The sequence below is a fragment of the Saccopteryx bilineata genome, chromosome 3, assembly GCF_036850765.1.
Source record: "Saccopteryx bilineata isolate mSacBil1 chromosome 3, mSacBil1_pri_phased_curated, whole genome shotgun sequence".
NCBI lineage: Eukaryota > Metazoa > Chordata > Mammalia > Chiroptera > Emballonuridae > Saccopteryx > Saccopteryx bilineata.
This window is the reverse complement of record NC_089492.1, coordinates 88,439,903-88,467,640: the sequence shown is the minus strand read 5'-3', so window position 1 is coordinate 88,467,640 and position 27,738 is coordinate 88,439,903. Positions and strand designations below refer to the sequence as shown.

At 46.9% G+C, this 27,738-nt stretch overlaps 1 protein-coding gene across 1 annotated transcript; it reads right to left on the bottom strand.

The window, feature by feature from the left end:
• Positions 1-774: 774 nt before the first annotated feature.
• On the bottom strand, positions 775-27,738 carry LBH (LBH regulator of WNT signaling pathway). The gene is made up of 3 exons (XM_066266825.1): positions 27,476-27,738; positions 24,953-25,055; positions 775-3,403 (listed from the first exon to the last, which is right to left on the bottom strand). The coding sequence occupies exons 1-3, from the start codon at positions 27,499-27,501 to the stop codon at positions 3,215-3,217; spliced, it is 318 nt and encodes a 105-aa protein (XP_066122922.1). The 5' UTR covers positions 27,502-27,738; the 3' UTR covers positions 775-3,214.

The window sequence follows — 27,738 nt, the reverse complement described above, 5'->3', positions numbered from 1 at the left end:
CTCCCCAATTCCACTCGCCAAGCTCACCCCAAGGCCCCTCTTTGCCAGAAGCACTCTCTCCACACACGTCACACCCCTCTTCTCCTGCTCCTTGTCACATCTTCAGATGCCCTTTCTGACTCTTCCAACTGGTGCTCTCAATACCCTATTTTTCCTTTTACCTGCCTTGCACTCACCATATTTGTCATTGAATTTTACACTAATGCAGTGCCATGAGGGCTGAGACCACTATCTTGTTTTACCTCAACCTCTAAGTGGTAGGTACTCAATCAATGGCCTTAAGGAGTGCTGGAGCTTCCCATAGCTGTGTAGACACCGTCCCACTCAACCCTCGTTTTTGTGAACAAACTTACAATATATCTTGGGTATTCCTCTTCCCTTAGAATGGTGGTTTTAAACCATGGCTGTGTTAAAAATATCCCCAGGTGATTCTAAAACATACTCATGCTTCAACTTCACCCCAACTTGTTGAAAGCCAAGTCTCAGGGTAGAGGACCTAGGTATTTGTATATTTTAAAATATATATATATCTTGGTGATCCCGATGTGCATCCCGAGTTGAGAAGCAAGGGCATAGGAAAACAAGCTGCTTTCATTCAGCCACGTGATAAAAAAACAGTGTGGGCTCAGCCCAGAAGGGCCAGCAGGTAAGATAGGTAAGGAACTTCATATGGGACTCCCCCCAACCCAGCCCCCTACAAGAGTTGCACCTTGGTTTCTTCCGTGCTCTCTCTGTTCCAATGGAGCAGGAAGAAAGAAAGAAACCAGACCAGAGTGGAAAGCATTTTCAAACTTTATTTACAACTGTCACAGTGACAAAAAGTAGTTTGGAAAAAAAAAAAAAAAAGCTAGTTTCTCCCTGAGCCTCAAAAAAGAACAGATAGAAGTTACAGGAGGTTCATCTTACAACAGGCATTTTTACTGAAATACTAGTTTTTTTTCTCCAATACAATCAGTTAGAAATACACACAGATACTTAAAAAAAAAAAAAAAAAAGGAGGCCAGACAGGAGCTCAGCCACTTGTTCAGAGTGGCTGGATCCCCCCCCCCCCCCAACAGGCTCACCGCTGAGGGTCCTGGGCTGCAGCCTCTGGCCTGCTCAGACTCCCAATGGTCACACTAAGGGGTCTAGCAACCAGCAAAAATAATAAACCACCCCATAAACACATATACACAAAGTACATCTGTTATGCAGTTTACAAGCACGTTCCTATCACACGGACAGATACAGGGGAGCACATGAGAAAGGGACATGGAAACACAGGAGTTTAAAAGGCAAGACCCCATCCACAAGGGAGGCACAAGATGAGAAATGCTGCCACGAGGGACTGAGAGGCAGAGGAAAGGCTCTCTGCAGCCGGAGCAGGACAGGGAGAGTAAGAGGGAGACACCCACAGCGCCGGCTGCGGCCACTCCCCCTTCCTCGAGGAGCTGGAAGAAGTTATTGCCATCAGTGCGGGTAACACAAGCAGACGACACAGAGGAAGGGAGCGAGGGGGATGGGAGAGTGTTGGCTGCCCAGAACCAAATTCTGCTGATGTATGAACAGCACCCCCTGGTCCTCCTGCCCAACATTCCCCAGACCTAGAGGTATTAAGTACAACCTTACTTATACACAAGTCTGAAACCGGGGTCAACCTGGACTGGCTGGACACCTGAGGGGACACACAGGCGCCTCAATTGCCAGGGCTCAGGCCCAGGGAGGCTCTCGAGCCATCTCCTGGAGGCACAGTCTGCTCTGAGATAGGGGTGGTTTAAAGAGCCTGTCCTGCACCCTGCTGCTCCTGGTGGTTCGGAACTATGACATGAAGCTCTGAGTCCAAGGCTAACTTCTTGTGGAACTGGACCCTTGCAGGGGACAGGTTGGAGGTGGGGAGTGATGAGGACCACCATGCAGTGCTTCCTCGCCACACCGTCCTCCATCCTGCACCCAGGAACACACGGGGAGGAACCAAGATCTCATGATACCCTTTAGTTTCAAACTCCATCCCTGGGCTGCTGCCCCAGAGCCACCTCACCCTGTCCAAAAATCCCCAGGCTTCGCCAGCTCTCGGGACCTGTGCTAAAGCTCAGCTCCCCAACAAGAAACAGAGAAAGCCTACTCTGCTCTCTACCCAGCTCCCACCAGGAAGACAGGCCACATGGCAGTGGGTACTGCGGCTCACCAGGCTTGCTGGAACCCCCCGCAGGGCTGGGAGCCGCCTTTGCCTGATGGCTGTGGCCAGGGGCCGGGAAGGGTCACAGCAGGGAGAAGAGAGGGCCAGCCTGGGAGAGCCCTCCTGCTCTGTGCCCCAGACTGAGAGCAGGTCTGGCGGGAGCAGCTGAAAAGGACCTTCATGTTCAAGTGTCCGCGTCGGTCCTCCAACAAGGGCAGAAAGTACTCTCCCTACTCCCAAAAGGGCTGAAGGGCAAAAAGGATAAACCAGGGAAGGGAAACTCAAAAGCAACTGCCTCTTAAAACGAAATAAAACAAACAAACAAACAAAAAACCCTCCAGATGACCGCAAGTATGTGAACCTGCCCCAACCAGGAGCAGAGGGTCCCTGGAGAAGGAACGGGAGACCGTTTCCTTCCGGAGCCTCACCTCCAGCTGGCTTTGTGGGCAGCCGCCTTACACTGCCTCCTTTACCAGCCTTCCCTGCAACAGACAACACACCTGAAATAAAAGCAAAGGCTGGCGGTGGGCGAAGCTGGGGAGAGAGATGAAGACTTTGTTGCTGCCCCCAGCAGCCAGAGCAAATCACCGAGCTACAGGACTTCCTGGCTGCGCTTCTCTGCTCAATGTTTTCTTTAAAACGTGTATTTTCTCTTTCTGTCTGGCATTTGTTTTCTTACCCCAAATGTTTCTTGCTCACTTAGCACCCCTTCCCCCCTCCCCCCAGAGACCACTGGAATCCCACCACTGTCTCTAGCTGCTTGAGTTCAGATAATGATTTCAAAGACCAAAGCTTCCCCGCACCCCCCACCCCTGCTCTAAGCAGCTTCCTTTCTCAGAAGGCCTTGCAAAGTGTCGCAGAGGGCTCCACTGCTCAACACAGTTCAAAAAAAGAAAAGAAAAGAAAAGAAGACCAACTCAGTGATTCGCAGGTGCAAAATGGAAGCCACTGTCTGGCGTTTCAGAACAATTGTGGCTCACTCTCTTCTTCCATCACAATGGGAAAGAACACAGTTCAGGTACAGATGCCGTCTCGCGCGACCCGGTGGAGTCGGGGACTCTACTGCTCCTTGTTCTCTTTCTCTGTCTCTTCACAGTTGTCCTGCTCATCCTCCTGGACCAAGAACTCCTCAGGGGGCCACCGCAGCTCCCCACTCTCCACCTCCCCCTCTGTGGGCTCCACCACTATGGAGGGCAGACGGTCCTTCAGTTTGCAACAGCGGTCAAAGTCTGACGGGTCGGGGAAGATCTGAAATAGAAGCAGATCAAGCACCTGGTCAGGTATAGATCTAAAAAGAGAAGTTCCATTCCTTCATTTCACAAACACGTGCAGGACTGAGCATGGGCTGTGTGCCGCAGACTGTGCTCCGCCTGGGGTACTGGGGGCCCAGGTGTAGGTCAGGAGCCAGGCAGTGAATTCTGGGGCAGCATGAGAAACCATCCTTCAGCTTGAAGCTGAACGTTTTCAGAGTAGCACCACTGGTCCAAAAGATGGGGTAGCTCTGTTTGCACCTTTTGGTTTATTTTATTTCTGATAAAAGAATTCAAAACTATGTCATCCCCAGTAAGTCACATCTGTTTATAGTGAGCATTTTACTCCAGCAGTCCAAAGCGAATAACAGGTCCCATACGCTAAGTTCCTCCCGGGATCATTATTGGCACCTAATATGAGCCAGCTACCCGGTGCTTTACGTAAGTAATTTTGAACTAACATAGTCATACTGAAAAATAGGTGTTGCCAATACTATCTTAAAGAATCTCAGACTTGGAGAAGCAGGTTGCCCAAGCCATGCAGCCTGGAAATGGACGGTGGGAGGAGACTCAGACCCAGGTCTGTTGACCCCCATACCCCTGTCCCAATACCACCCCTGTTCCTCCAATAGATGGGTCCTGATCGCTACACCACTGTCAAGTCAAAGCCAGCTACGGGATGAGGTTGTGGCCCCAGTCACAGGCAAGCCAGGTACAAAACCCCAGGCTCCTTTCTCACCGGTGAGCAACTCCTGGCTCCTTGGCGGCTCTACACCTGAAAGGACTTAACTTCTCTCTCTAGAGTCCCATCAACGAGGCTTTTAAAAAAATGCTACTGTGTGTACTGCCCAGAGCTGGGAGCAACCCCAAACCAGGCTACAAAGTCGAAGGTCTCTATGCAGTCCCTTCGCACACACTGCCCTGTGACTACAGCTGACCCAATTCTTTGTCCAGCAGCTTAAGTACTTAATCCGATGGGCTGCTGGTCCCTTCCATTCACCTCGGTGACACATCCCGGAGCTGGGGAGAGAAGCCTCTGTCTGGGACACTGGGGCTCACAGAATAACCTTCAAGACCGTCTCTTTTACAACCTCTCTATATGACAGATGAGGAAACTGGGGCCCAGAGTGGTCAGGAGACTTGCTCGGGGTCACACAGCTTATTAATGGCAAAAGAAAAAAGGAGCAAAACCAGGACTGGGTGGAAACACACATTCAAAAAGATCATGGGAACTGCCCATGCTCAGGTCCAGACAAGCTCACTGCAACAGACAGGTGCCCTCTGCTCCCCAGAGGTAGAAGTGCTCTCCCACAATCTCCAACCTTCCTAGCATCTGTGGTGCTGAGAGTGCTGCATTTTGCTGCGCCCAACACCAAGCAGTGCTGTCCCAGTCAAGTCACTGACCACGTAACAGGTCATGCAGGGCTCCCGGGATCATGGGCCTCAATGAAACCTCCTTAATCCCTACAGACAAGTGATTATTAACCATTTATCCAATAAAGCCCTATTGCTAGGGATTAAACCTTAAGCCAGCTGCACAACCAGGCATCATTAAAGACTTAACAAGCCTTATAAAAAGTACCCTAATGGCAGAGAGGAGGAAAACAAGGCAGCGGAGCGGCTATGGGAGTGAGACTGAAAGATAGCACAGGGCAGGCTGACCCCCAGCGTGGGATTTCTCTTCCTGATGTAGCCAACCGTGCAGGCCAAACGTGCCTGACGTGGCCAGACGTGCCCTTGGACAGTGCTGAGCACACAGACTCACATGTGCTGAGCCAGGAGGTCACTCCTCACTTCATCTCTCCGTGGAGCTGGAGCCCCTCCCTGTGGGTGACAACACAGGGTGCCCTTCTAAGCACAAACTCAGGGAGTGAGTGAGGGGAGCCCCAATGAGTGGAAAGCAAGCTACAGCCTACAAAGCTCTCTCAGACATCACCTCCTTTCGGCCTCGCCAACCCCCAGGAGCAGTGAGACCCTGGGGCTCTGAAGGTCATGTGGATGAGCCAGGATTCAAACCCAGATCTTCTGCTTTCCACGCCTGTACCTTCTGCAAAATGAATGGGATGCCCCTGGGTGAACATGATCATTTCACAGACAGAAAACTGACCAGGGAAAGTGGACAAGATTCTGGGTTTTAAATGCCCATCTGGCTGCTGGAGGCCCTAGGATGCCCCTCTGGGCAGCTAGGTCCAGAACCTCAGCTTCCCAGTCCAGACGGTTGGTCTAAATTGTCAGGACCTGAGACAGAGCTGTGAAATATCAAAAGGGGACAGACACCTGGCCCAGGACAGACTCAGCTCCCTGTCTCTACATTCTGACCTCAAGCCCATGTCTGTGCTTACCCTGTGACTCCCCGGGCAAAAGAGGAGGCAGCCAGATTCTAACTATGGTCACCCAAGCTGAGCAAGAGTGAAAGGGACAAGAAGCAGCAAGGCCAACAGTAAGAGGAGGATGACAATAAGGGTGGAGAGCAGGGGATTTTGTTTTAAGCTGGGAATAGATAGGTCTTCAACTAAAATTGGTGGGCGGGGGGATGTTAAAATCATGATGATGGTGGAAGATATGCCGGGCATATTTGTTGATCAGAATCTCTATTTTCACAATAGTCCTATGAAATATGTAGTGGTGTGATCCCTATTGTTATAGATGAGGACACTGAAGCACAGAGAGGGCCAGTGACTTCCTCAAGGCCACGGAGCTAGGAAGTGGCTGATCCTGGACCCAAACACAGACCTGAAGGACTTCAAGTAAGGAGTTCATTTGATAAGACACTGGGTCAAGCCACAGATCCCAGAGTCTCACTGTGTCCTTGACATCACTTGTATAACTCAACCAAGTCCTCTCAATCACCTGTTCCTCAGTTTCTCCCTTTGAGAGGCAAAGTGACCTTCTTATCTCACTAGATGGATGCAAGTTCTTGGCAAATGCAAATATAACAAAATACTTTTGCTAGGACATAAGCTAAATTCAAATTGGAATGTCCTTTTTGGAGCAGTTTCAACAGGACTAAGGTAAGTGTTCAATCTGCAAACAAGAGGCAGCAATACTAACAGAGTAATTAAAAGAACTCCAAACAATGCCTTTCATACCAGGAGCTGCACAATTTAGTCTTTTAAGTCCTTAGGGGAAGTCTGAGAACTTTGCTTCCTGAATTGTTCAAAGCAGGCGCCATCAAATTTAAAAAAAAATTTTTTTTAAGCCTGTTAATTATATTTTAAAAAATTACTATAATAATCTAACCCTTCCATCAGAGATTTTATTTTATTATCAGATAATACCAATCTATGCCTCTGAAAATTGCAGCTCTCTCCCAAGACAAACAAAAGGCACCCAGAGGCAAACAGCATCTCATTTCCTTACACACAGACAGAAAGCCTTGCAAAGTACTGCTGAGTATCTTGCCAGCACAATCTTATCTACAACAGCTGCTTAAGAGGCTGACCCTAAGGAGGTCAAGATTTTTCCACTAAGTCATGCTTTTTAATCATCTAGGCAGCAGAAAAATGAGAGGTTGCAACTGCTATTTAACAGGGTGGGGAAGGCAGTGGAAAAAAGGACTCAAGTCAGCCTTGCCAAGCACATGACAGGTAGGGTTGAGGCGGCAGGCCAGCCCGGCATGCTGTTTGCCTGCAGGAACTGGCAGGGAATAAGGAACCACCTCGTTCCAAGGAGAAAGTGCTTCTGGTTAAACCTCTTACCCCAAAGCGCCCCTTCTCCCTGGACATGGGAAAGGCCAAAAACAAAAACAAAAACAGCCCTTTCTCTTCATTCTGCAGCAAAGGTTCATGCCAAGAGGTCCAGAAAGGATGATGGGAGGCTCTGAGAGGCACTGCGCACCCTCGCTCCCGGGACAGGGGAGAGTGAGAAGCATCCATCCCCAGCTGGGACCCTCTCGGCTCTGCCCTCTGCTCCCTCTGCCAACCCCGGATTCCACCTCCAGCTGTCACAGTCAGCTGTCAGGGCTGAGAGCTGGGACAAAACTAATAGCCACTCCAAGTTTCCTCTTTTGCAAACAAAGTGATGTTTTGAAGATCACACACATCAAGAATACCCCAGGTCCCATGTGTCCCACGGTGGCGAGAAAGCAGGCATTCATTCGAGCTTGGTAATGGTGCCTTTTAGAGGTGACACATCTTCAGATGTCTTAGGAACTCAAATGGGTTCACTGGAAAGGTCAAGAGAACTTTAGGACCTTCTAGGAGGAAGAAATAATCTGTGAGATGTGGTCTGGATGCCAATACACTAGAATATCTGGCTGTATCGATCAGAGCTGCCTGACAGAACTTTCTGTGTTAATGGAAATGTTTCCTGTCCGTGCTGCCCAACAGTAGCCGCTGGCCACATGTGGCTACTGAGCACCTAATACAAAGTTAAAACTTTTAATTTTCTTTGATTTTTATTACTATAAATTTATAATTTACTAATATAAAATTTATCATTTTTATTAATATGAATGTATGTGCTATGTTTAAATATAAATTTAAATAGCTACCTGTGGCTACTGCATTGGACAGCACAAACATGAATGAGGACCACAAAAGCAGGACCACCCGAGAAAACTCAAGATGGTTGGCTGATGGACCGGCACAGGCAGCCTCAGAGCAGACTGAAGCTGAGCCCCCAGAGATGAGGAATTAGTCAGCAGGCTTTTTGCTTCAGTATAAAAGTTGCCTGTCAGCTCCCATTTCAGCCATGGACGGGGAACTGAAAGGCAACACCAGGGCTCCAAAGGCCTGAAATTTGGGGGCCTAGCTATCAACTGTCTGCTTCTAAACCAGGTGACCTGAACCTGGCTGTCTCCGGGGCAGGGAGAGGAGAGAGGTGTCTGGCACTTCGGATGGAAAATGTGAGTGATTCTGGTTGGACCAGCCCTCCCCTGTGTGCATGGCGTCCCGCAGCCATCATCCCTGGCAAACAACCTGAGCTGGCCACAAGGAGGGCGGAGGGCTCAGCAAAGAGCTGAGAGATGCTAATAGGGAAAGCGGACACCGGCAGGTAGAGGAGATGAAATGTGGTTAACTGGACACAAAGGGCTAATTACCAGCTCTGCAAGCTGAGACCTCGGGAGCTTGAACATCCTGCTCCTTCGTGCTGGGGTGGACGGAGGTGTGCCAGGGTGGGGTGGACAGGGGAGGCAGAGCAGGCAGAGGGCCTGAGATGAATAAGCAGGTAGCGCCCTGAGGAACCGAGAGGGATCTGCTTCTACATATAAAACCACACAGTGAGCCTCTCCCCTCTGGTTCCAGAGCTGTTAAAAGTCAGCTTCCAAGCTGCTATGGAAAATGGCCACTCCGACAGCAATCTGAAAGATCTAGCTTCTACCTGGCCACAAGTCATATTGTCTCCATGACCATGATAGAGTCATTTTAACTTCTCTGAGCCTCAGTTGCCTCCTGAATAAAATGAGGAAGGAATTTTCACTTTACAGTATTGTTGGAAGACTGCCATGATGCTGCATGTTGAGCACCGGCACGGTACCTGAAAGGCTCAAAGAAGTGGAGGCCCAACCCCTAGCTCTTCATCTATAAACTGGGATTACTGCTAATTCCCATCTTACAGGGCTTTTGAGAGAATGAAATACAGGTATGTGTGAACATGTTCTGTAAATTTTAAATTCCTAATGATGGTTTTTATTAGGTAAAGCTTGGGTCTCCAAGGACCATTTAGAGCAGGGGTCGGGAACCTTTTTGGCTGAGAGAGCTATGAACACCACATATTTTAAAATGTAATTCCGTGAGAGCCATACAACGACCCGTGTACCTTACGCATTATCCAATAAAAATTTGGTGTTGTCCCGGAGGACAGCTGTGATTGGCTCCGGCCACCTGCATCTATGAACAGGAGCGGTAGGAAATGAATGGATTGTAATACATGAGAGAATGTTTTTTATATTTTTAATGTTATTTTTTTTTTTCTTTTTTTTTTTTTTTTTTTTTATAAATAAATTTTTATTTTAATGGGGTGACATCAATAAATCAGGGTACATACATTCAAAGAAAACATTTCCAGGTTATCTTGTCATTTAGTTATGTTGCATACCCATCACCCAAAGAGAGATCGTCCTCTATTAAAGATTTGTCTGCAAGCCAGATGCAGCCATCAAAAGAGCCATATCTGGCTCACGAGCCATAGTTTCCCGACCCCTGATTTAGAGTGAGGGACTGGAAAGTCAATAGCTAGGGCTTGGGACAGGAGCAAGTTAGCAGCCCTCCTGGGCTTATGCTCACACATTCTAGGCCAGGGTCTTTGAAGAAATGGTTTGACTTCATTACTTCCCTCCCAGCACCTATGTTTTCCTAGGCTAGGGCATGGGTTAGTCAGCTGGTTTGAAAGCCACTGTCTTACTCAGATCCCGGTCTTACAGTGAGTGCCCCTAAAACTAGAGATCTTCCCATTATGCACCTCCTCCTCAGCCTCCTGCAGGGGTAAGTCAGACCCGCCCACCCCTCAGCTTCCCAAAGTCTGGTTTTCTTATTTTTCCAGGAGAACAATGGATTGGCTTGGTATGTTTCTTCCTTCCTAGGAATGGCTGGTTTATAACAATGGGCAGATGTCTACCAGCAGTCCGTTCTCTAAAGGCTGAATGAATGAGCAGCAATTAATTCAAATGAAAAGTACACCCTGTGTTTTGCCCCTAACAATAAGTAAAGGCAAGAAATATGTTCTTTGAAATACTTATCTCCTGCTACTTTATCATCCTCTTCATCCTCATCATCATTATTTACATTTTACTGACTTTGCGAAGTGAATTGTGGCTGGTAAGAACATAAAAAATTATAGCAAAGGGGCAGAGTGGCTACTGACTAAATTCAGGGAGGGCAGAACATTCTTCAGTCTCCAATAAGATGTGAATCAACTCACTCCCCATCTTTGAGCCTCTGACCTCGCTCAACTCTCCTCTGGACTTGGGCTGTGGAATATTCACCTTCCCCTCGCCTACCCTTCTCTAGTGCCACTGATTCTATGAAAGACTTGCGCAGAGATTTGAGGCTGTATAACAACTGTTGGGTCTCCTTCCTTTGGATTAAAGATGCTTAAGCCTTTAGCCTGGACTTAAAAGAAAAGGAAATCCTCTGGATAAACACCATCTTTCATAAACATCTCTCAAACCCACACCCATCCTGCAAGTCAAGCGTTTCAAATTCCAATTAATTAGCACTAATTGCTACTGATAACTCTGTGGGCTCAGTGAACTGAGGGGGCTTTGGGAATGTTGGAGAACGTTTCTCCAAGTTCTCCAGAACAGTGAGAAAAGACTGCAGTTATCTGGCATAGATGATTTAAAATACCCACATCCTATCATGTATATCATCATTGTCCTTTAGAAAGAAGACTCCCCTGGTCACCTTTGGGCTTCTGGGGTGACAGGTATCTTTATCTTTTTCTCCATTGGTGCTACTCAAAGGTCGCACTGCCACACCTCCTCTCTCTCAGAAAACCCAGACTGACATACTGCCTTTCCAACCATTCCCTCATTCTTCGTTTTGGAGACAAAAATCTTGACAATTTGGCCTGGTCTCACAGCCTTCCATGGGAGCCTGGGGATCCCTCCCTAACCCCTACCAAGTGGCTTCCAAACCCACCCCTGCATGGAAATAACTCTCTTCCAAGTCTCTAGGACTTCCTTACAGCCCCACCCCATGGCCTTTGCCCAGCCTCAGTCACCAGCACCTCTGCAGCCTTACATTCTCCTCATTCTCATGACCCTGCTCAGGTTCATCTGACCTGTCTAACCTCATCTTTCTTGTGCCTCTCTGGACTTGCAGTCATTTTAGAATTTTCTCCAGACTCAGGCAACTTTCTGACTTCACTTGATGGTTCCCCAGTCTACAGCTACACTTCCATCTTCCCACAATCTGTGAAACATCTCCACTTGGATGACATCTATCACCTCCAATTCACCTTGTCCCAAAGAGAGGTCATCAGCTGATTTATGTATCTTTAAGTTAAAATCTTTTTCCTTCCCAAACAGGAAGCCTTGCTTCATTGTAGGTCCTATAAAAGAGGCCTGGAAATTTTATTTGGTCATAACTACAGTATCAATACTAAAAACACTGAAGCAAACAGGGCTATATTCCTAGTGGTCCACTCATCTCATAGACCCTGTCTATACCAACAAGAAGGTAAAGGACCTGCTGTCCTCTTATCAGACATATTCTGTCCAATCTAGAGCTCAATTCCCAAGGTTCTTTCAGAGACGGAGTATCCATGGAGTTAAACATTTTATTAATAATCCTAAAATGTTATTTGCATTTTTCCTGAGTTTAGACTTGCACTAATTGTATAAAAAACAATGGTGGGCGAAATTGCTGGCACCTTAGCTGGAACTCATGAATGCAGTGATACAAACTATACTTGCATTCACTATATTCTTCACCACCTCATGCTCTTAACTAAGAAAAAAATGTTTGAAATGAAGCACTAATTTTATTAAATATTGACTCTTGAGCACATGTTGTTTTAATATTCTGTGTGATGAAATGGAAAGTCAGCATAAAACACTTGCTGCATATCAAAGCACAATGGTTGTCTGGAGGGGGGAAAGCACTTACGTGACTGAGCTGCAGGCTGAACTAGCCACTTTTTCCACGGAACACCATTTTTATTTGAAAAAATGACCAACAAACTATGGTTGTGCAAATTTGGTTATTTAGCAGACATGTTCTCAAAAATGAGTAAAATGAGCCTCTCAAGTCAAAGAAAATGACTGATGTTATTTGTTACCAGTAATAAAAATTGAACTTTCAAGCAAAAATCAGAATTTTGGAAAACTTATATTAGTGACTATAAGCTTGACAGTTTCCCAACACTCGAAGAACTTCTGATGAAGCCAGTGGAGATATTAACAAAATGCTTTTTTGACATAAAATGAAATGTGTCAACATTCTGGAAGATCTGCATAACTCAGTGAGTAGTCGATATTTTTCTAAATGATCAATGCACCATATTACAAAACCAAGCACGGGTAAAAGAGTCATTCAAAATGCAAGACAGGCTAATGAATTTTAATGTAAGAGTACAGGAAATTCATTGATAAGGTTTCAGATTTCACATGACCACTAACCTTTAAGAAACCACCACTTGTTGAGTTTAGGTAAAATATTAAAGAAAAACATATTAAAAGGCTATTAAAATATTTCTTCCTTTTCTAACTATGTATCTGCATAGGCCAGATTTTCTTAATTTACTCTAACCAACACACACAACAGACAGAGGGCAGAAGCAGATAGAAGAATCTAGCTGTTTCCTATTAAGACGGATACCAAACAGATTTGCAAAAATGTAAAACAATGCTTTTCTTCTGGCTAACCTCTCTTTGTTTTGAAAAATGGATTTGTTTTTATTACAAACTGTGATTTATAGTAACATGTAATGGTTTTCTGCTATTTTTAAAGGAATTAAGAAATAGAAGTTTTTAAAGATATAATCCATAAAAGATATAATCAGAAGATATAATCCACATAAACAAATATCTCTGGGGATCCTAAATCATTTTTAAGAATATAAAAGGGACTGAGACCAAAAAGTTTGAGAACTACTGGCCTGGAGAAGACAAACCCTCTCAGGATGATGACCACGTGAGTGAAGGTTGAGGGTCAATATATTTTAAAACTGGAAAAGATTTAAGGGGAACATAAAAACTGCCTTCAATATCTGAAAGGCTGACATAAGGAAGAGAGCAGTTTTGTTTTTTTTTTACAGATACAGAGAGAGAGTCAGAGAGAGGGACAGACAGACAGGAACAGAGAAATGAGAAGCATCAATCATCAGTTTTTTGCTGCTACACCTTAGTTGTTCATTGATTGCTTTCTCATATGTGCCTTGACCGCGGGCCTTCAGCAGACCGAGTAACCCCTTGCTCGAGCCAGCGACCTTGGGTCCAAGCTGGTGAGCCTTGCTCAAACTCGATGAGCTTACGCTCAAGCTGGCAACCTCGGGGTCTCAAACCTGAGTCCTCCATGTCCCAGTTCGATGCTCTACCCATTGCGCCACCGCCTGGTCAGGCAAGAGAGCAGATTTTTTAACTCCAGTGGCCGATTTAGGATCAGGATGGCAGATTTCACTTCACAATGTTCTAATAAAAATGATACAATTGACTCTCCCCTGAAGACAGGGGAATTAAGCCTCAAACAGGTGAGGTGAATTGCCTGAGCTGACACAGACAGTGGCAAAGCCAAGATTAAACATCAATTACCCAGATTCGTAGTCTGTAATCCCACTGTGCTGAGAGGATTTGAGCTGTGTTACTGGCAATATCTAAATAACACCTACGTGACCAAATGCCATGCTACTGTGGAGTGCATTCCCACAGCTGATAGGGGATTGATTGCCCAGTCTCAAAGGCACCCTCCCACCTGACATCCTATAGTAAATGTCCAAAATTTTGTTTGTGTGTCCCCTAAAAGAATTTTGGAAAACTGTGTCTCCTTTCATATGTTTTTAAACTGACACCTAAAACGTCTGCTATGTTATAAATCTTAACATTTTAAAATAAAACTTTTATGCCAATCTTTTGAATGTACTCAGTGGCTGATCAATACCACAGCAAGTTGATATCAACAATTGCCTATTTTAAAAAAACACTCATAAACAAGCCCTTAAGTCAAATCTTATTCTTTTCTCAACTTAAAACTGTCTTTCCAGTCTACTTCCCTATAGGAATTTTCTTAACATATTTTTATGTTTGAAAGTTTTAAGTCATTAGCGTATCATACTTTTGTGCAATAAAAAAAATGTACTTATGTATATAAACTGATTTAAGGTTTTGTCTTATGTCCCTAACTAAGCCTTATTAATAAAAAAAATTCTGAATGGGCTTATTGCAGCTGTTAGTATACAGCTGATCAATGAACATACCACAAATAATTATTAAACACAAAGGTACATTTTTTTAGATTGGTCTCTTAATGTGATAGATAGGCGGGATTTATAGAGCTTCCTAGACAGTAACATTTTCAATGATTCATTAGATTTCTATATGCTAGGGAAAAGCACCTTAAAATATTCAGGAGGGTGAGAAGCAGGTCCTTATTTTATCAGAGGGGGAGGAGGGTAACTGTGATAGGAAAAGTAGAAAAAGAAAACTGGAAAAGCCTGTCTTCAGGAAATGCAATTTTAGAAAAGCAACAGAAGGAAGTTGAAGATGTGGAAATTGATTTTCCAAAAACACTCTCTGCTGTCATATCCCTTAGAAAGTTTCCATGAACCCCAGGGGCAGCTGTACTCTCATTTTAACACTTTGTTAAAACATGAAGTAATGTATACATAGAACATTTTAGGAATTAAAAAGTAGTTTGGCGTGAAAACATCCAATATTAAGGTGCCAAAGGAAATAGCCAGGAAGGATCCTGACCTTCAGATGTGATATCTGAGGGGTCAAATGACCAAAGAAATACAGAAATCATAATTTAGTACTAGCTAATCTTTAAGAATGCTTCCATCTGAGAGGATACATTCAACTTTTAAAAAGAAATTCCTTCATGGTAACAACAGTGATGTCAGGAAGTCATTGTTCCTCCACATCTATGCACACATTATGGCTCAATTATATTTTTACATTGCTCATTTGTTTAAAAAAATATATATATATATATTTTTTTTTAGTGAGAAGAGGGGAGGCAGAGAGACAGGCTTTCTCCTGCATATGCCCCAAATGGGATCTACCTGGCAAGCCCACTAAGAGGTGATACTCTGCCCATCTGGGGCATTGCGTTGCAACTGGAGCCATTTTTTAGTGCCTGAGGCAGAGGCCATAGAGTCATCCTCAGTGCACAAGGCCCACTCACTTGAGCCAATTGAGCCATGGATGTGGGAGGAAAAGAGAGAGAGAGAGAGAGAGAGAGAGAGAGAGTGTGTGTGTGTGTGTGTGTGTGTGTGTGAGAGAGAGAGAGAGAGAGAGAGAGAGAAGGGGGGTGGAAAAGCAGATGGTCACTTCTCCTGTGTGCCCTGACTGGGAATTGAACCCAGGACATCTACATCCCAGGCCAATGCTCTACCATTGAGCAAACCAGCCTAGGCCAAAAATATATTTAAAAAAAAATAAAACTATCACTACATAAATGGAAAACTAGTATTACTTATTATAGGTAGTAACCATAAAAATACAGGAACATTTTTAAAGTTTGTCTGCGTAATGCCTAAATTAACTTTTGAACCATCAGGAGTATGTGGACCTTACTGGAACACTAGCTAAGACTGTTTACTTGTTGTGAACTGCCTGGAGCCTTGCAGAGTTGTTGGGTTGATGGCCTGTGAGCACGGGGCCCAAGACTTCCATTACATCCAGATCTACTTCTAAGATCTCAGTTCATCCTTGATCTTAGTGAAACAATATTTCTAAACCATGAGCCAGACCTGGAACCCCAGGAATACCAAGATGGCTCAGGGGACAAAACGTTCAACCTTCATAGGTCTCCAGGCTGAGGCAACTTCACTGGTCTTCCTTAAGGTCACACCATGCTCCAATGTCATTAATAGAATAAAAGAGGTAAGCAGAGCAATCTATAAATAGTTGTATATGTTTTATATGTTTATAAATATGTAAATGATATTTATATATTAAATTTACTATTTACATATATTTATATATACATATATATTAAAGTTTATATACAGTGCTCACAAAAATTAGGGGATCAGGGAATGTGCAGATACTCCAGTACTTTCAGCCTTTTATATATATAGTGCATTTTCACCAATGAAATAAAAGTTGGTTTTGTATCTCATTTGCATAACTGAACAACTTTCTTTGACTTGTCGTCTGCTTTTCTGATGTTCTTGTTTAATAAAAAAAAATCAAATGGTTCTTTTTTTATCGCTTCATATTCATTTTGAAATATCCCCTAATTTTTGTGAGCAGTACATACATAAAACATATACACGTGATTTTTGTCACCATACCCCTGGTGGGCACAAGAATGTTGCCTGACCAGGCAGTGGTGCAGTGGATAGCGTGTCGGCCTGGGATGCAGAGGACCCAGGTTCAAAACCCCACGGTTGCCAGCTTGAGTGTGGGCTCACCAGCTTGAGTGCAGAGTCACCAGCTTGAGTATGGGATCACAGACATGACATCATGGTTGCTGACTTGAGCCCAAAGGTTGCTGGCTTAAAGCCCAAAGTCACTGGCTTGAGCCCAAGGTTGCTGGCTTGAGCAAAGGGTCACCCTTTTTGCTGGAGCCCCCTGGTCAAGGTACATATGAGAAAGCAATCAATGAACAACTAAGATGCCACAACGAAGAACTGATGCTTCTCATCTCTCTGCCTTCCTGCCTGTCCATCCCTATCTGTCCCTCTCTCTGTGTCTCTCTCGCTAAAAAAAAAAAAAAAAAAAAAAAAAAAGAATGTGATCACCAGCTATTTTGCAATGCTGGGTAATTGCCTAAACATCATCAACTGCTATCATCTCTGCTCAAAATAAGCAATTAACAAGCTAGAGGAAGATGTACAACATCTCTTAACCACTTTCAAATAACCAAACACCTTTCTGATTCAATCCACGAAGCTCCTCCATTATTCTATTTCTCTAGATTTTAGACCCTGACATGCCATTTGCTAGAGTTTTCAATGCTGGAAGTTTATATTTTGATAAACTTTTATTTGTTTTGTTTTTAAGGTAATACATAATCAAGAGGCTTAATATTATGGGGTCCTCAGGTTACTACACAGTTCCATTCCTACGACAGTGACATAACCTGAATTTTGGTGTAAGCCGAAACACACCCTAGCGGAAATCTTGTGCTTTTAACAGTCCAAAATGGCGTAGCTGAGTGTACTGGGGGACACCAACTCCTTCACTCATATGTCCCATTACTGTGTATTCTTCCACCGCGCACAACCAAGCTAGTTCACCCATATAGTCCGTAAGTGTAAACTGAACACTCATGTCCCAATTTTTTTAAAGGTTTTATGGGTGTGAGTGTTGTAAACATGAAACATCATATGTTGAGACTGTTATAACCTGAGGACCTCTGTAATGCTGAATCTCCATAAATCAGCAACTCCACTTCCAGAAATTTATATCAAGGAAACAAATCAGACCTATTCAGACTTATACAAAACAAGGCTCAGAACAGTGCTCTTTATAAGAATAAAACATGCCACAACCTAAATATTCAGCAATAAGAAATGGTACATAACAAAATGAAATGCTATTTTACCAAGAAGACCAAATGACAAGAACCTAATCACAATATTATAGTAAGTGAAAAAAAAAGATTCACCATAGCAGTATTATCTCAATTTTTAAAAATATGTAAATGCATAGTAATTTCTAGAAGTAAACATAACAAAATGGTTCTGTAATAAGAATATGGATGTTCTCTCCTTTAAAATTTTTTTTTCTTCTTTTCCAAGTGAGATGAGAGGAGATAGAGAGACAGACGCCCACATGCACCCAGACTGCAATCCACCCAGCAGCCCCAGTCTGGGGTCAATGCTCTGCCCATCTGGGGCCATGCTTGCAACCCCCAGCTATTTTTAGCACCTGAGGTGGAGGTTCCATGGAGCCATCCTCAGTGCCTGGGGCCGATGTGCTCCAACCAGTTGAGCCTTGGCTGCAGGAAGGGGAAGAGAGGGAGAGGGAAGGAGACAGAGTAGGGGTAGGAACAGGGGTGGAGAAGCAGATGGTCACTTCTCCTGTGTACCCTGACCAGGAATTAAACCTGGGACATCCATACACCAGGTCAACGCTCTACCACTGAGCAACCAGCCAGGGCAAATGTGCTTCTTTATACTCTATACTTTCCTAAATTTCTAAAAGGAATAAATGTTATCTTTGTAATTGCCACACACACACACACACACACACACACACACACACCCTTGGGAAAGCCAAAGATGCTTCTCAAATCCAGTAGTGGCTAAACAAGTGTTTCCACTCTCCAAAGTAAAGGCAGAAGGTATACTATTAATTCTGCCTGGGAACCACCTTCAGGCGCAAATTTGGGGCATGTCAGACCTAGAGACCTCTGGACTGACGTTAGTGAATGCTTTCCTTGCTCAGGCCAATTCTACTTCAACTGAGAAATCCAGAACCTTCCTTCCCACTGGCGCCAATAAAATTCCTGGTTAAGAAGCAAGTAGTCAATGTTGCCTCAGCTAAGTGCCTGGGTGCCTCTTCTGCACAGTTTACTGAAAAGGACCTTCTGACAGTGCAAGGCAATGAATTCTAGCAGGGAGGGGGCCGAGGAAGTTCCCAAACATCCCTTGAGGTCAAAGTGCTAGCTGGACAACAGCCTGGGGAAACGCTTAGCTAATTTTAATTTTATTCAAGGACAGGTCTGTGCAGTAAGGGGCCCTCCCCCGGCTGAAGAGGAAAGCAGCAGACACAGGCTTTGATTTTCTGATCAAGAATCCTCCTGAGGTGGGCTCAGCAACAAGGGAAGGACAGGTGGCGAAGTGACAGGCGGCAGAGGTGGCGCAGGCTAGGAAGGGAGTGAAGCCCCGTAGCTCCAAGCTCCCTGTGAATGAGGGACTGCCTTTATAACCTCCCAGGATTATTTTAGGACGCGGGCCTGAAAGATCATTTCAGGACATTCACTAGACACCCAGGAATAGCTCTTGGCTCCAGTCACAAGATCCGCCACCCAAACTCATCCCCTTCCCTAATGGTCCAATCCTCCTTTCTATCCAACTTGGGAGACTGAGTTGATGTAGAGAAAATGCTGATCCTGTAAAAATCTACGCCATGGGATGGGCAAGACAGAGGGATCATTCTCAGTGCAGGAAAGGGAGGGAGGAAGGGTCCAACCAATCACTCAGCACTCAGTAAGTGACTATTGTAGGACATTGTGTCCAGCATTGTAGGAACAAACACAGTCTAAGACCCAGACCCAGCTCTAGGGAGTGACGAACACACCAGCACTTAAGTCGTCAGTCCTAACACAGGCCCTTTGAGAGAAGGCTGGTTGTATGGTTCTAGTGTGCAATGTGTTGGCTGGGAAAGTGAAGAAAGCTTGTTCTCTCCCTGGATGGGCTACAGACTCACTCTTGTGACCACATGTGCATGCTGAGAGGGAATCCCCCATGGGAATAATTCCAGCTCTCTGCAGGCCCTAACCCAGGGGCATTCCAAAACAGAGCACACAATGTTTGTGACAAGGCTTTGGACCTAGGAAGGAAGGTGCTGGGTCCCTCACACAAAGTGGGCTTGATCTAAGCGGAGTGTATACTGACTCCGAGAGGGCAGACTGTACAGACACAGGCCCTCAGTGGAATGGACCCCTTGTGCTTCTGAACCATGTGACCCTAACTGCCTGTTTTGCATCACATGATTATGATTTGTACCAAGGAGGGAGCGGGATGGAGGTCTTAGGGACAGGAGAAAGAAAACTCGCTGTGATTCCAGGAACATGGCGTGTCCCTGGCTGGACATCTCCTGCCAAGTGCGTTGGGATTTTAGCTTTACGTCTCTCCAGGGACAACTGAGGCCTTTTAAGTCTGACGTTGTGAAAGATGATTTCCTAGTGACCGTGAGACTTCCCAGCGGCTGCTCAGCCAGAACATGTGGAGTTGCACAGCCTGGGGGTGGGGGGTGGGGAAGCGTAACCAACAAGACAAGGGGTACGAGGCGGAAGGGACAAAGGTGGCTGGTGAGTTATGCCTAGAATGGCCTCGTGAGCAGGGCTTGAGGGAGACAGAGGCAGGGACACAGAGCAGGAAGCTCTCTGAAGGTTTAACTCAGAAAAGAAGCTCAATCCATCACATATTACATCATGTGCATTTACACAGGTGAGACTGGCTCAGGGAAAAGCGGTCTCGGGGTGGGGTGGGGGTCTTCATGAAGGATGGCTCGGCGCAGGTGGGAGTGAAAACAATGTGTTTCTGAGCTGCTGCCTGACTGTGTTGATTAAACCGAGCCTGTTCTTTGGAAGAGGAGTCACTGCTTTGGATCAAGAGTGAAGTAGGGGAGAGAAGGGCGTCGCCTATTGTTGGGCCAGGAAGATAGAAGAGGCCGGGAAATTCGGTCCAGGGAGAGGCTAGCTCTCAGCCAGCACAGTTCTTTAGACCTAATGCAGAGCTAGAACCGAGGCTCTTGGACTGCCAGAAACAGATGACAGGGCTATGGCAGGAAGAGGCGCCGCTGCCCCACTGTCCCTCCTCCCCACCGTATAAACCATCAGGGAATCCCTTCCTCCTGCCTTGAGAAATGCAAGGGAAGATGCAGGGAAGCTCTGAGCTCAGTGTATCAAAGGGATGGCACAAGGCACAGCCCGCAGGGCACGGAGACGAGTGAAGACCCGGCTCCCGCTGGTTTATAGCACGTCTTCCCCGGCTTCCCTGAGAAAGACAGCCGGCTGCCTGTGTGACCGGTGGATGGACATCAGAGGGTAGGAGTATGTGACCAAGAACAGCAGAAGGAGTACAAAGGGCAGCTGGCAAGAGAAGAATTTAAAGACCTTAGGGAAGGATAAAGTTATCAGATCTTGGTCCAGATGCTTTAGCATGGACAGTTGTAAATGCAAGCTAAGGAGCCATAGCTCCAGCTAGAACTGAGCAAGTGCAGTAAGACTGCAGAAGCTTCAGCATGCTGTGCTGGGGCCCTTTAGTTATGGCAGCATCAGTGTCCCCAGGCAAATGCTCAGGACCCTTTCCCATTCAGGACCCAGGCCAATCAGGGGCAGTGTGGAAGGAGACCCACTCAGAGAGGCATTCCAAAATCCCAAGTTCTTAGAGCCCCTAGAGCCAAGGGAAGGCCCTACCAGGCAGCCACTGGCCTGCCTCCTTGAATTAGGAAAAGGAAGCAGGCCTTTGACTGTAACCTTCGGTCCCAGGGCAGGACAACAGGAGGCCCACCGATGCAGTGTGGGAAAGGAGTTGCAGCCACCAGGGACATAAATGTAAGGAATTTATTAAGGAATGAGACCCTCCCACTCAGTCCCAGTGAGCTGGCTGCCACCCACAGCCAGCCCAAAATGTACTCAGACTTTCTAGTAACCATTTACTCACTCACCTGGTGGGTGTTATAATTCATGCCAAGTGAGTACGCACACATGAATTTCTCATATTGGATTGATTCTCTAAATGAATGTTAAGACAAAACAAGGCACCGGCTCTGTCGATTTTTATACATGCTCACAAAATAGCACCATCTCCTTAAGCGCAAGAGAGAGGGCTTATCTGAATCTTTCAGGGGGTAAAAAGGCATCTATGTCAAGCCATGACGGGCACAGGACTGAGGAGGCCCTTTACAGATCCTAAACCAGGAGCGAGGGTGGCCAGCTTTAGATTCAGAAGCCTGGGCATCACTGAAACAAACACCATCCTCTTAGCACCTGCTCTGGGAAGGCCCTGAGCCAGCAGGCACCTTGGATTGGAGTGTAGGAAGGGTGATGGCTGATGGGCACAGAGAGGGTAAGAAGTCATTCCCTACCCTCAGAGACCTGGGCAGGGAGAAGGTAAGGTGAAACCCATATATCCTCAAAACCCAGTGCAGCATGATTTCAAAGCACAGCATGCCACAGGTGTTGAAAGAGGTCATATCTGGGGCAGAGAAATCAGGAAGGCTTCGCTCTAGGTAGGTCTGGAAGGTGGGAGAATGACTGGCAAAGCCCAGAGTGCCTATTTATTTTACGACCTTGTTTCAAGGTCAAGTCACAAGCCTGAGATTCTATTTCATCTGCCAAGTCGGGATTGATGTCTCCTTCCCACTTTCAGTTCCTTGGAAAAGCAGGTCTCAGTAAAAAGCCACGTACTATTATTACCCTCAGGCAGAATGCCAGGAACAGCGCTCTGAGATCTTCCGCCCCCAGATCTGAGCCCAGCCTGAGCACGCACAGCAGACCGGCCCTGGCCAAGTGCAGTCCCAGCCAATCCCCAGAGTGCCGGTGGGAATGTGTTTAATTGGAAGGCACTAGCTTTAAGCGGGCCCAGAGAATATCTGTCATATGGCAACTGTCAAGCCAGCTCTCTGCAGAGCCCTGCACCTGACACCAATAGGGGCAAGCCAAGGGATATCTGGAGATGCAACAAAATTAGATTAGAGATGAAGGTGCCTTCTCAAAGTCCTAATTTTCTTTCAACGCCAGCCCCAGTCTGACCTCAATCCAAGTTTTGTCACTGCCAGCCACACGTGGGTTGGGTCTGGCTTCCACACTGTTCCACCAGACTGCTCGTGTGCTGGTTGTCAGGTACCTGCTGCTCCCCCCCCCCTATGGGCCCTGAGCCCTCTCTGTGCAGACACACAGCACAGCACATTACCTATAGCAAGTGGCCAATAGATGTTGCTTGGTTAAAGATGACAACCTCTCCCCTTTCTCTTCATCAGGCAACACCTTCTGAAGACCTTTCAGAGACCTTTCTGAAATCTGTGACACACTGCTTTGAAGTTCCAAGTAAGATATTTTGGAACTGGCCAGTGACCCCCAACCAAGCAGAAGGGACAAGTTTCCTGAGGGGCTGTGAGAACTGGGTGGTGGCTCTCGATCCAGCCCCACAAGGGAGATTTGAGGGCCCTTTTCTTAGGCAGCACCAAGACATTTTAGGAGCCCCGAAGTGATCCGCTTTTCCTCCTGTGGTGGGGGCCCACCTCTGCCTTCCTTGCCCAGTGTCGCACTCTGTCCTCCGTTGTCACTTGCCCTCTTCCTCAGACCTAGAAGAATGTTCTGAAGGACTCAGAGAGCTGAGAAAAGTTCCCTGCAGGACCTGGCCCTTTATCCTGGGATATATTCAAAAGGAGAATATAAAAAGTACACTCAACACATACCGACGACTATGTTTGGAAAGGTTCTGTGATGGAAATCTAAAACTCAGAACTGAAAGAAAATCTTACCTGTAACCACAGAGAGATTCGGTCTGATTCAGTGGCTTGGAAACTGGTATTTAAAAACACCCCAGCTGGTGAGCCAGGAAACTTCTGCCCTCCCACAGGTTGTGGGGCTTTCGATTCCAGCTCAGACTCACTCTGGACATGGAGGGTATAAAACTACCAGGAAAGGGTATTCCCCTCTTCCCCCACACCCTTCAGGCCACCTGAATATTTATTTACATCCAGCAAAAGGGGGTTGACCACAGAGACACAAAGCAAAGAGGCCTTCTTGAATCTCCCAAGCACATCTGTGGGTGTCTCTGCTGTCACCTGCCAATCTACCTTACCCAACCTTAGCTTTGTCCTAGACAGTCTTTGATCAGCCTCCCTCCATTTCACCTACCTGGCTTTCTATTAGTCTCTTCCTTTACAATCAAAATGCCCCTGGAATGGTTCTAAGGAATGACCAGGCAGAGCAAGTCTGGACTCTAGCCAAGAACCAACCCAAGGTACAGACTCATGATCCATCAGAAGAGCAAGGCTTTGTAGTTCAGATCCACGTGACCTACTCAGTCTGAGTCTGTTTCCTCATCCATGGAACAAAGCCAGAATTCTCCCTTCTGAGCTACGGTCAAGAGCGAATGAGCATCATCAGTAGAGCGCATGGCCCACAGAGGATATTCGATTAATATCTGCCTACTGAGCCCACCACACCCTCATTTTTCTTTCCCAGGCTAGCCACCCTACACAATTTTCCCAGGGCCAAGGTCTGCCCTTAAAAACAGACTCTTTCCTCTCCCAAATATAACAACCTAGGTCTTCTCCTCAGAAATCTTCCCCACGGGTAACCAAAGGTGTTCTGAAGCTATCCGGGAGCTGTGGGAGAGCAACATGGCAGGCCAGAAAGAGCACGGTGCTGTGAATCCAAAGCTCTAACTTAGGTCACTTTTTGGGTCCTTTATGTATTTGAATCTACCACACAGGACAATTTCTAAGCTAGGGTCCAGCAATGGCACTCCTGAGATAGCCTTTCTTTGGGAAAAGCTCTCCTCAACTCTAAGTAGTTTGAACATTAACTTTGTTGGAATCAGTTGGTCAACCATGAGCTGGGGGAAGAAAGCGGCGTTTGACAAACCTATTCCTCCACCAGCCCACCCTTGCCCATTACTGCCCCTCATAGCGATGTTCCCACTGCCTAAGGTATGGCTGGGAAAGGAAGTTATGCCTGAGCTGACTGCACAAATTACTTCCTCCTTAGCTGCCATGAATGGGAGAGTCCACAGCCACCAGGATGACTAATTAATAGCATTAGTTCATGTTTGCTGAACCGTTACTGTGTCCCACAGACTATGAGTGCCTTATGCCCATCCTCTCATCATGTTGAATCTTCATCACAATTCCACGAGGTAAAGAATATTGTTGCCCCATTTTGCAAATGAAGAAGTAGAGGCTTACCAGCATTAGGGGACTTTGCCAAGGTCATGCAGCTCCTATAAGTGGCACTGGGATGCAGAATCAAGTCTGCTACCAACCCCAGCAATAGCCACTAGACACTGAAGAGCTAGAAGGGGCCTGACCCGTGGTGGTGCAGTGGATAAAGCGTTGACCTGGAAATGCTGAGGTCGCTGGTTCTAAACGCTGGGCTTGCCTGGTCAAGGCACATATGGGAGTTGATGCTTCCTGCTCCTCCCCCCCCCCCTTTTCTCTCTGTCTCTCTCCTTCTCTCTCTCCTTTCTAAAATGAATTTAAAAAAATTTTATTTTTTTTTAAAAAGAGCTAGAAGGAACCCAGCACTGAACTCACCTGATAGGAAAGGCCATCCTTTCGGGGGTTGAGGCCAATCTCCTCCATGGACGGGGTGCTCATCATCACCTCAGTCATCTCAGCCGATCTCAGATAGTCAGGGCTGCCAAGAAACCCAGACCAAAAGTCAACACAAAAACGTTCACATTCCTACTCTTGGTGCACTCTGCTGTTAGATCAAGGGACAGTCTGGAGGCAGGAAGAGAGGTGTTCAAAACAGAACTTGAAGAAAAACAAGTTCACACCCCGAGGAAGTGCCTTACAAGTCAAGAGCATCAGGGCTCTCAACCTCAATCAACAAAGCCCATTGTCTGAAAACCTCTCTGGCAAACGTCCTCTTCCCTCCTCTCCTGTACTAGTCTCCACTGGCACAGAGTGACCCTGGATTTTCTTTTGAGTGACAGAACTAGAAAAAAAAAAGTAGGTAGCTGAGTCCATCTGTCTATATCAAAACGGACTGAACCCTTCTCCAGCTGTACTGCATATTACATAATAACAGGTCAACCTCAGGGAAACCAAGTCTAATAATACTGCCCTCCTAAATTTCTGTCTCTCTGGTACTTTTTGTAAAATGTCACACTTAAAGCCCCCAAGGGGTCAGCTTTCTGCAAGCTTCACATCTGCCATCCAACCCCCTTCTCTAACCCTAGCCACAGCAGCTGCAAGCTTACAGCTTGAAAAACATCCTCTGGATTAAAAGCCTTAAGGATGCCCAGACTCTGATTGCAAAGGAAATTTCCAGAGGGGCCAAGCTGGCCCACCAACGGCAGACATGTGAAAGTGCTTTGTACTCCGTAAGCAGGATACAAACATTCCATTATCTTCACACAAGCTGTGGGCACATTCAGGGTCCCAAAAGCATAATGCCAAATAGCACAACCAAAGTCAATGTACTCTCTACACAACACCCAATATTTTCATGCCTTTACACATGGTTTAAAAAATATTAAGAAGTGTAACAGGTTTTAGAGGGACTATGCCTAAGGAAACGGGCACCAAACTCTTCTTCATTTTATGGTTATTATACTAGAATGGCATTGGATTTGGAAACAGAAGTAATAGCTTCTGGTCCAATCCCCGCCACTCAAGAGCTGTGTGATCTTAACAAGGCACATAACTTCTCTGAGCCACAGGTGCCCTCCCTATTTGTTACCGTGATGCTTAATAATGTATATCTCACAGTTATGCTAAAGGACTGATGGGGGGGTTGCAAACTATGAAGCGCTAATCAACTATAAAATAACACCAAATCTTAACTTCTCAGAGGATAAGAACCCTGACGGGCTCTAAGCAGTTAGAGCCTTGGCAAGTTTTGAGTGGCCAGGGGGCACAAAGCCTCCAATAGCCTTCAATTTCACCCATATGGCACCTGGCTGCTCACACACCTCGAAGGTTGATAAGGAAGGGGAGTCCAAAAGGAGAGAGGTCTAAGAGAAGATACTAGGTTTCGGAGCAAGTTTCGGGTCAGGATCTGGGACTCCGAAGGCAGTTTCCTCCCGGGTCATGGAAAGGCTGCCGCCGACCCTCACCCACAACCCCCAAAGAATTGGGCCAAAGAGCGAGCGCGCACAAGGCTCTCGCCAGGTTCTTCGCGCGGACCCGAAAAGTTGAAGCGAGAAGCGTGAACTTTCCGGTGCCTGGGCTGAGCAGGACCGCACCAAGATAGAGCCAGCGGGGCCGGCTCTGCACGCCGGCACCTGAGAGTGCGCTTCGAAGCCACCAGCGCTACCATCCCCCCCCCCCCCCTCCCCGCCGCTCCTCCTCTTCCCCAGAGCAGGAAGGAAGCAGCAGCCGGCGCGTAAGTCCCAGTGGCCTGGAGCCTCGCTCTGCAAAAGCAGGGCGTCGTGGCGCATCCCTCCTAGTCAGTCGGGTGCAAACCTCCGCCGCCCTTGCCCGGCCTAGGTTCCTTCTAGCCGGGGCCAGTGAGGGCCGCTCCTCTTCAGCTTAGGCCCCCACAAAAGCGCGTCCGTTGTTAAGGCAATGGAAGGAAAGCTTGCGCTTGTGGCTTCAGACGAGTAACGTGTGGGGAGTGTTTTTCACCCACCCTTCCGAGATCTGCAAACGCCGCGGCTGCACCAGCTCAGCCCCGCAGCAGCCAGACTCGACGCCAAGACTTGCAAGCAAACAAAAAGAAAAAGGGGAGGGGCCCGGGGAGAGGAGCCCCCCAGCCCCAGGCACAGCTCGCGCCTCCTACCGCCCTCCGCACAGGGAGTTTTATTATCGGGGTTCGGGCGTGACGTCTGGTTCTCCCCGATCCCATCACCACCATATATACACCTTTCCAGACGTCTCTTAAGTGAGGGCTTTGAGTTCACTTCCTTTGTCTGGATGCTCTCAGCACCACCTCCCCCCACCCCCATCTTTGCAACCTTGACGTTGACTCCTGCACGGGCTAGGGCGGCGGGTTAGCGCCCGGCGCCCGCGCCGCCTGCTCCCCTCGCACCCGAGCCAGTACGAACAGGCGCCGGGGCCCCGCAGCCACTGCCGCGAGACGGATGCCCACCGAGGGCGCAGGATACTCACCAGTGAATGGGGAAATATACAGACATGAAGTCCTAGGGGAGGCTGACCCACGCCCTTGTGCTTTAAAAACGGTCACTGCGTCCCGAGTAAGGATGTCACGGGCGCAGACAGGCGCGGCAGGCAGGGAACAGGCGGTCGAGTGCGGGCACTGGGCGTTCGCAGGTCCGCCTTCCGGAGACAGCCCCACTGCCAGCTGCGTCTGCAGAGCAGACGGGGCACTGGGTTCTCTACCGAGCTCGCGGCCCCACAAAGAGCCCGGGAAG

Bases quoted from the DNA above. Each gene is read 5' to 3' on its own strand.
- LBH (XM_066266825.1), bottom strand. From the start codon at position 27,501: ATGTCTGTATATTTCCCCATTCACTG. The intron at 25,056-27,475 runs GTGAGTATCCTG...GTTTCTTGGCAG, and splicing joins GTATATTTCCCCATTCACTG to CCCTGACTATCTGAGATCGG. The intron at 3,404-24,952 runs GTGAGTTCAGTG...CTTCTATTTCAG, and splicing joins AGGATGGCCTTTCCTATCAG to ATCTTCCCCGACCCGTCAGA.